The sequence below is a fragment of the Vigna umbellata genome, chromosome 5, assembly GCF_029865625.1.
Source record: "Vigna umbellata cultivar VRB3 chromosome 5, Vumbellata_1.0, whole genome shotgun sequence".
Lineage (NCBI taxonomy): Eukaryota > Viridiplantae > Streptophyta > Magnoliopsida > Fabales > Fabaceae > Vigna > Vigna umbellata.
The window spans coordinates 61,512,965-61,521,978 of NC_142169.1; the positions used below are offsets into that span (position 1 = coordinate 61,512,965).

Consider the following 9,014-nt stretch of genomic DNA (forward strand, 5'->3'; position numbering starts at 1 on the left):
AAGGCTTGGAAAAGTACTTGTAATGAGTTCCTTCGACCATGCTAATTATTAATGCATATATGTGTCTTTCTTTTGCGCATTAATTTCTTTTATAATTATTAAATTCTAGGACTCCTTGAATCTAAAAATAGTTTAAAAGGTTGCGTGTACCACGGTTTTACTCATACTTAAAAAATGAAAGTGATCCGAGACAAACACACTGAGAAAATTTAGTTTAGATCACTTTATCATATAATAAGTTAAATAGAGTGATGAGATTTATGCAACTTTACGAATTTTAAGACAAGGTATTCACATTCGGATTATTTTTCACATATACTAATTTACCAATTAGAATTTTAAAACGTGCTTTGGCAGTATTTGTGAGCCAGGAAAATGAGGAAAAAACATCCACTTTAGAAACTACTTCAACTTCATTTGAAATTTGTAATATTGTTTGTGGTGTATACGCATCTGTGTAAAGATAATAAAAATGGGCGAAGGGAGCAAGGTATGTGTGACAGGAGGCACTGGTTACATTGGTTCATGGCTCATCAAGAAGCTACTGGCCAAGGGTTATACTGTTCATGCAACTCTCAGAGATTTCAGTCAGTATTCTCTCTGTCTCTTTCTCTTTCTCTTTCTGTCAAATCTGAGTTTTTATTCATATTTTGGAACATAATCATCAGAGAACGAGTCAAAGGTAGGGCTGTTAAAGAGCCTTCCTCATGCAGAAGGCAAACTGGTTCTGTTTGAAGCTGATATTTACGACCCAATTCAATTTGATCCTGCAATTCAAGGATGTGAGTGTGTGTTTCATGTTGCTACTCCCTTCATCCACGAACCAGGTTCATCTCAGGTTCGTTTCTTTAACTCTATTCATAACTCAATCTGTTTAAGGCATGGGATGAAATTCTTGAAAGTATAATTTTAATCTTTTAATACTATACATGAGTGATGTGATGATAAGATGCATGCATATATACATATATAGCAGTACAGGGATATTACGGAAGCAGCAGTTGCAGGTGCGAAAAGCATTGCCCTGTCATGTGTGAGATCAGGGACGGTGAAGCGTTTGATCTACACTGCTTCTGTTGTATCAGCCTCTCCGCTGAAAGAAGATGGGAGTGATTTCAAAGATGTAATGGATGAAACTTGCTGGACTCCTCTCAATGATTCCTTGGACTATGTATTCCCTGATCCTTATTACAAGGTTAGTTCCTAATATTTTATTCTTCAATTTGTTTCAAAGAAAGAATTTGGATTCCTACTACTACATGCTCTCATTTGCACTTTTTTTTCTCAGTTGGGATATAAGGAAATTAAGCGGATGATATTATATAAACTCATTGCCTAAGGTTATGAGATAGAGTGGTTTCAATTTCTTAACTGGGAACTGGATTTATATTTCATTGATACTGTATTTCCTTTAAAAAAATACATGATACAAATGAATTGAAAAAAGTAGAAGGATGTCTTTCCATAAAAAAAGATATAAGGAGTTAGTAACAGTAGGCAATAGTTTGCATGAAAGATAAATTTACCTCAGGTGTTAGGATAGAAGCCACCCCAAATTCACAACATAATCATTTAGAGGATTCAGCTAACTGTAAAGTAAGGTGAGTGATTAATAATTTTAGTCATAAACGAGGAAAATCATTATTGATATAAAGTCTCGTACTACAGATCAATCTTGGGAATTTTATCAGTTGATTTTCTTACATGATTGAGATTATTTATTACTACCGTTCACTTTACAAGAATCAAACATGAACAGAGTTGCAAATATACAAATGTTGACTTTATTGTATTGGTCTTATATTTAAAGGACTATGCTTATTCAAAAACGCTGTCTGAGAAACATCTGTTGAGCTATGGGAATGATGAAAATGGTGGAAGAAAATTGGAGGTAGTAACTCTCCCTTGCGGACTAGTGGGAGGTGACACCCTCGTATCTTCCACACTCGGTAGCAGGGTAGTTTGTATTGCACAGATCGTGCAAAATGAAATCGCCTACACAGCACTCAAGTTCCTAGAGGGATTACTGGGTAAAATTCCTCTTGCACACATTGATGATGTCTGTGAAGCTCATATTTTCTGCATGGAAAGCACCTCCATCAGTGGAAGATTCTTGTGTGCCAGTTCTTACATTTCTTTACAAGAGATGGCTAACCATTACGCTCGTTATTATCCAGAATTCAATGTGAAACAAGAGTAAGTGGTTGGCTGTTCTTTATTATTGCTAGATTTACTATTTCTCGGTCTTTTTGTGTTTGTTTATGAAGGAACTAACTCAAAGGCCTAAATTGTAGAATCTTTTATGAACAGAGATGCTAAAAAAGGACATTTTCCATGGAATAACTTTAAGGATGATTAAGATCAAATTTGTACTTGATTGTATAGTCTTGGAAAACACAAGTTTTCTTCCTTTTAGTTGTTTAGAGTTTTCATCTGAGAATTACATTTCAGAGATGAAAATGGGCAGAGGAAGCATATCAAGTGGACCTCAACAAAGCTGTGTGACAAAGGATTTGTTTTCAAATATGATGCGAAGATGATATTGGATGATTGTATCAAATGTGCAAGAAGGATGGGTGAACTCTAGTATCTGCTTGTAATACAGAAAATACCAGACATCTGCGTCTCTTATTACTGTTTCATTTTTCTTTTTTATTAAAAATTAATCTGAGTTTCAGATCAACTAAAAAAGCGTATTATTGGATTATGAGAGTTACGAAGTTGAAAGGGATTTGGATGTAATGTATTGTCTAAATTTCATATGGAATAGTATAAGAAGTTGTCTTGGTTAACAAAACTACTAGCTATTAAAACTGGTTCTCTGCGATTTTCAGAAAGAAATAACTAAGAAGGGTTCTTCCCAACAAGAAAGTTGTGTACTGTCTATATTATGAGCCTTAGATGCGGAGAAGTTAGTCATGAATTGAAACTGTCATATGAAGATCAGATTGTTTGAATTTTAAATCTATATTTTAAATCTATATTTTACGTCAAATTTACAAACAAAAACGTACGCCCTCCAATCTTCACCAGACAGTAATGATTGATTGAATTCCCTTACTGCCAGGCATCGGAATCCTTGGGCCAAATTGATCACAATCTTTTTCTCTTGTTTGGTGATGAAATTGAACATTGACCATAATTATAGACAGCAGCTAATATGAGAACTCATTCATTTCAGAAACTCAATTCTTGAGAGCCCAAAGAAACACCGGAACCAATTACAAGTAACAAAATGCACAAGTACACAACAGCTACAAATTATTTACGCACTAACCCTAGGTAAAAACTTAAATTACATACAGGAAAACTCTACTAAACTTGCATGACAAGGAGGTTTCATTGTCTTCGTTTATCAACATGACCCATGATACCCTTCCATAGCCAGGATCTAAGACTCACAAGTTAATCCAGAACAGACTATGGCATTGGCTACGCTGTTCTTAGTTGGTACCCACTCTTTAACTATCTAAGTGGAAGTGCAGGGAAGTTCGAATGAAGAGAAAAAGTCAGGGTTGTTGAAAGGGAAATCCGTGTCAAAATCCCCTTTATGAAGCAAAATGTCCAAATCCAGGATTGGGGAGTTGGTTACTGAAGTTGGGGCCGAAAATGTCTCAGTGATATCAGACTCTGAGGTTTGAATCTGTTGACATAACAGTTCAGTGCTGTTCAAGTAGCACGCTGACAAACAGAAAGGGTTTGATTCTGAAGTGGCTGGTGATATGAATGCAGGAGAAAAGCTTTCGGTGAAATGGTTTTCAAAAGTAGACTCGAGTAACACGTCCTCGTTTTCTGATCCATTTGATTGAGAAGGAAATGAAAACCATGGAAAGATATCTTCCTTGATTTCCAATTCCTCGGTTTTGACTCTATGCTCAGTTTCAAAGGCGAAAATCCCCACTGGGGTTTCTTGTATTTTCTCTTTAATTGGTTGATTGGTTTCATCATTGTGGAACTGATTTTCCCCCAAACCCTTCTTTATGTTTGATGGGAATGCCTTGTTCAAATACTTAGCTTGCGTGCACGTATGTCTTCCTCTGTAGGTCACCTCAATTGTTGTCGGGTCTTCATCTGACCTTTGAACTTGTTTAGTTGCCAGACACCCTTGAACATTTCTATGTGTGCATCTGTAATATCCTCTGCAATGCAAACCACAAGTTGTCAGTTTTTGGCAAAACTATAAAATAGTTTCTTCTTTTTCTTTACAGATTGGCAAAGTAACGTGTATTCTTTTATGATCCTTTTTATTTGCATTCAAGTTTATAGTACAGTCTGTCAAAAAATAATGAGAAAAAAGGCCTTAATGTTCTGTTCTTGTCTATCATTATAAATTCGCTTGCAATTTGCATGTCATAGCATTTAATAATGAATGGGGTACATGAGCAGCCAAACCCAAAACCAGCATGGCACTCTACAACAAGTTGTCCCATTTGATAAGAGTGCCACACAACTCCATAATTAACCCCATTAATACAACTCAACACCTTTTACACAAGGGACGAATTTAAGTTCATTTGAATTAGTCTACAGATTGGAATAATTAACCACTGATTTTTCTGTAACCAGGAAAAAATTGAATACATGCATACATTTAATCAAACTTGTTTAATTTATAACAATGAAAGTTAAATGAGAAGAGAGCTTCTAACTGACCTTGGAAACTTGGCTCCAAGAATATCCTTCTGCCCGTATTTCCTCCAGCTATATCCATCATCCAAAGACCCCTCGAGTCCTGTTCTTGAGCAAATCTTCACTTGCTCCGTCCATCTAGGCATGGTCTTTCTGCACGCCAAAAATTCAAAGGGTTCCATATTGAAATCAGAAAACCAGTCTCAACAATTGACAGAATTCACAGAAACAAGAACTTGGTAGCTCGTGATATTACCTTTTCTTGAGGACAGCTTTGTGATCTAATTCACGGTCCACAACCTCACTTTTGGGACTCCCTCCATTCGTAAAAGAACAATGGGAATCCATCATGGTGGCACCGGTGGTTTTGGCCTCTCCTACAATGGACCCCCAGTTCAGCATGGTGAGTGCTTTCTCATAGGAGGAGAGAATTTTATCAACCAACAATTCATTGGCTTCATGGGACGATGGAGAAGAAGAAACCAGAAGGTTACCGAGCTGCTTTGCTAGCTCCTTACCTTGGATAAGTTCATGGATGAGGCTAGAGTGTTTTCTTTTGGGGCTCTGTTCCATTTGGTGTAAATCAACTAACAAGAACAAAACAACAGATAGGGAATTACTCTCCTACTTGGTTGCACTAAGGCCTTGAATTCCTCAGTTGAGGGATTTGATCATATTAAGGAGAATATCCAAGGCAGAATGAAGTAGTGATGTTGTGCCAAATGAAGGGGATGCTAAAGTGAGGAGATATAAGGCAGCAAAGTAAGACTTAAAGTGAGTGTGAAATATACACAAGACTTGGTTTGGAAGGTGAGACGAAGAGGGATATATAAGAGTGAAAAATTTGAACGGAAGGAGATACTTTTGACTGGCTAAACCGAACGAGTTTTCCACAACGTGGGTCCATGATAGTGGAGAGTTTAGTGTGTGCATAGATTTGTTGGAGTCTTTGAGAGTGATCTTTTTTATTTCATGTGCTGACTCTTTCAAACCCCTTGTGTGGGTCAAGAGATCCTCACGCGTTCTTTCCTCCCTATGGAAACAAGTCCGAAGATTCTTCTATTCCACCTCGTCATTTCCAGTTCAATCTCTTACCTTCCAAGCACTTTTCTCTTATTTTGAACACATCTTACTTTACTCCTCATAAAGTTCTTACACTTTCCATCAGGGGATAAAAAACATAGAAAAACCGAGAACTCAGAAACAATTACACAGGATGTTATAACATGTTAAGAATAGATACGTCTTTGGAGGAAGACAGTTAGGAGACAGACATTATTAATAAGACATGAATTCAATAGAGACATAAAATTAAATTGATGTCCAAAATGTTAAAGACAATAAGTTTATCCATGCTCGTCTTTGTCATTTTTAGTGTTAAAACTCGGAGTCAATCTTAAATTGCAAACAAAAAAATGAGTAAAAAGTAGTTTAATCTTTTGGTAGGAGCTACCGAAGGTGATGGTGAGGGTGAAAGGAAGGGACCAGTGTTGTGGATGTTGAACAGGACGAAACGACAGAAAGGGATGGATGTTGTTATCGTGATGTAATGTGCATCACACTGCGTATGATGTTAATGCTCTAACGTGAGTCTCATTCCTTCCCATTAATTGCCCTTCCTTGGGTAGCTGACCGTCATTCTGTGTTTTCTTTCAAGGAAATTTCAGCTGTTTTCGTCTCTTCAATTTAGGATGAGTTTGTTTATCGTTTGATAAAAGTTTAAACATTTTGTTTCTTTTCATATTTCTTTGAAATATTTAATTAGGTCATTATTTTTTAAATTATGATATGATTTAGTTGTTTCGTTAGTAATAACGTATCGCATTAATTCATGTATCATGTATGAGTTAGTGATTTTTTTATTTTGTTATTTTTTTTTAAATTGTCATCTATTAAATTACGGTCCTATTATATACAACAGTGAGAAAGTGTCATGAGTGATGATAATAAAATGTCATGTAAAATTTATATTTTAAATTAAATTTTATTTATATTTTGTTTTAAAATTTTACATATATTTATTTTAAATTTTTATAAAACTATTTTAAAATTTACATTTGAATCTATAAAAATTTTATTTTTGAAAAATGTCTAACATTTGTATAGAGATGATTGATATATAAATATTTAAAAGTAAATCTAAAATAAGTTAATATAAAATATAAAATTAAATAAATTCAATATTGTTAAAAATATCATAATATTTATATAAAAGTTAAATTTAATCTTTAAATATAAATGAAATTATAATATTTTAAAATAAATTAAAACTAAATTAAGATAAAATAACAAATACAGACTAAATTAAAATATTTCATCTCACACTTATCCCAACATTACATAAATTAACCTTGTTGCTATAATACTCAAGTTGCGTCACATTTAAAAAAATGAGATTTAATTGAGATCAATCAAAATCTAAATACTTAATTAAAATTTTAAAACAAAATGAAAATTAACAGGAGAATTTAAACCTTTAATAAAAGACACGTATGGATTTCTCTAATTCATTTATATCAAAATTAAACAACTTTCAATTATTTTAATAACCAAATTTGACTCTCTTTTTTTCTTGCATAATTAATTGGTGTGTACTTAAGATAATTATTTACTTTAAGTTTTACAACTTTAGTTTATATATTTTCAATTAAATTACACTTATTTATTAAAATATTAATATGTATATAACTTATCCTATAATATGATTGTATATGGATTTAATCTTTAAACTTGAATACGAAGTTAAAGATTATTGTGATTAAGTCAACTTAATTATCAATTCACGAAGAAGCCTATAAATACAAAAATTATTATAATTTTTGCAAAATATTTATTATTGTATTAATTATTCGACCCTTTAATAATTAACTAACTTTAAGTATTGGAATATTTTTAGTAATTTAAAAGTAACACACGAATAATAAAAAAAATAGTTAATTGAATAAGTTAAAATAAACACTTGATCTCATACACTTGAATAAGTTTCTACGTATTAATTAATTAATAATAAAATAACCTTTTTGTTAATATTATTTTTTCGTTAAAATGCAGCTAAATTTACCCGGGTGGTTGTTTAGAAAACACAAACATGACGTATCGTAAGACGCCAAAAATAATGTTGTTGAATTTGAATAATTTGTTTTCAGTATTAAATATACTGAAATTGTCTTATTTTTTTAAGAAAAAATTAGATAAAAAATATTTTTTAAATGTTGCATACTTGAATTTATTTCAAATATCTATCATATATGGAGTTATGATGCCGTAAATTTCTAATAGCTAAAGGTTAATTAAGTTTGGTGAAAATGACAAAATAATAGTTAAAGAGTAAAATTAGAAAACAAATATGCATACATGAAAAGATTATATATATATATATATATATATATATATATATATATATATATATGTGTGTGTGTGTGTGTGTGTGTAAAAATTTCTGATTGATGGCATAAAAGTATTTATATTTACAATACATATAACTCAAACACTTAAAAGAAATAATTTGAGAAAGACAAGAAAAAGTAATATATGAAAAATTAATAGAATGAGAATGTAAGTTAAGTGTTAGTTATACTTGGTTTATTAAATATAGTGTTAGAACTTTTACGATGGAAGTATGGTCCAACATGATCTACTTTTGTAGGTCAAGTTAATTAAAAATATATAATTTAATTTGTTTCATATTTTAAAAAATGTAAAACCTCAATTTCTTCATAAATCTCAATAAGTATTATAATATAATATAACTCATTTAAATAAAATTATAAATAAATCATATATAACAATTAATATTTAATTTGCAAACATTAAAAGAAGAAAGAAATTTATTTTTTAGTTTGAGTGGAAATATTTGTGTATTAGCAAAAATATGTTTTCTTAAATGAAAATTGGATAGAAACTTGATTGAATTGTAGTGTTATTTTTGTTTGAATAAAGAAATCTTCACTTTAGTAAAAATAAAATAAAAAACAAGGTTATTTTTAATTCTATTTTCTATATTATATTTTTGTTTGAGCGAAAATCGTTCACTTCAGAAAAATATCACATAATTCAATCTTAATAACAAAATCAAAACTAATTTTCAAAAACATTTCAATAACACTACTACTAAAGAATTCAAATAATCAATTTGAATCATCTTTTACTCATTAATTTAACCTTGGTTGTTTAACTCAAAATATTATTATTTATGCTCCTATCAATTTTACATAATATCATAAGAAATAATTCAAAACTCAATAAAAAAACTTTATAATTAAGTTACATAATAATCTAGTCTATAAATTAATATATCTAATTCATAACATTTTAAATAATTATTCATCAAACAAAATTTAACAACATTCAATCAAAACATATTTTCAATCAACTATAATCTCTAC

General features: G+C 31.4%; 2 protein-coding genes across 3 annotated transcripts; one reads left to right on the forward strand and one right to left on the reverse strand.

Annotated features, from left to right (window-relative positions):
* Window positions 1–386: 386 nt before the first annotated feature.
* Window positions 387–2,742, forward strand: LOC124845290 (NADPH HC-toxin reductase 1-like). 2 transcript variants are annotated; one of them, XM_047322361.2, is made up of 5 exons: window positions 387–587; window positions 669–838; window positions 974–1,195; window positions 1,811–2,196; window positions 2,452–2,742. In XM_047322361.2, exons 1-5 carry the CDS (start codon window positions 473–475, stop codon window positions 2,585–2,587), a joined length of 1,029 nt encoding a protein of 342 aa, XP_047178317.2. In that variant the 5' UTR covers window positions 387–472; the 3' UTR covers window positions 2,588–2,742. The 2 variants fall into 2 exon arrangements, with proteins under 2 accessions (XP_047178317.2, XP_047178319.2); XM_047322363.2 differs by having other exon boundaries at window positions 389–587; window positions 977–1,195.
* Window positions 2,743–3,156: 414 nt separating this feature from the next.
* Window positions 3,157–5,437, reverse strand: LOC124845289 (putative WRKY transcription factor 46). The gene is made up of 3 exons (XM_047322360.2): window positions 4,886–5,437; window positions 4,654–4,782; window positions 3,157–4,139 (listed from the first exon to the last, which is right to left on the reverse strand). The coding sequence occupies exons 1-3, from the start codon at window positions 5,200–5,202 to the stop codon at window positions 3,470–3,472; spliced, it is 1,116 nt and encodes a 371-aa protein (XP_047178316.1). The 5' UTR covers window positions 5,203–5,437; the 3' UTR covers window positions 3,157–3,469.
* Window positions 5,438–9,014: the final 3,577 nt, after the last annotated feature.

Bases quoted from the DNA above. Each gene is read 5' to 3' on its own strand.
- LOC124845290 (XM_047322361.2), top strand. From the start codon at position 473: ATGGGCGAAGGGAGCAAGGTATGTGTGACAGGAGGCACTGGTTACATT. The intron at 588-668 runs GTCAGTATTCTC...CATAATCATCAG, and splicing joins TGCAACTCTCAGAGATTTCA to AGAACGAGTCAAAGGTAGGG. The intron at 839-973 runs GTTCGTTTCTTT...ATACATATATAG, and splicing joins ACGAACCAGGTTCATCTCAG to CAGTACAGGGATATTACGGA.
- LOC124845289 (XM_047322360.2), bottom strand. From the start codon at position 5,202: ATGGAACAGAGCCCCAAAAGAAAACACTCTAGCCTCATCCATGAACTT. The intron at 4,783-4,885 runs GTAATATCACGA...TTTGGCGTGCAG, and splicing joins AAAGCTGTCCTCAAGAAAAG to AAAGACCATGCCTAGATGGA. The intron at 4,140-4,653 runs GTCAGTTAGAAG...TTTGCATTGCAG, and splicing joins CTTGGAGCCAAGTTTCCAAG to AGGATATTACAGATGCACAC.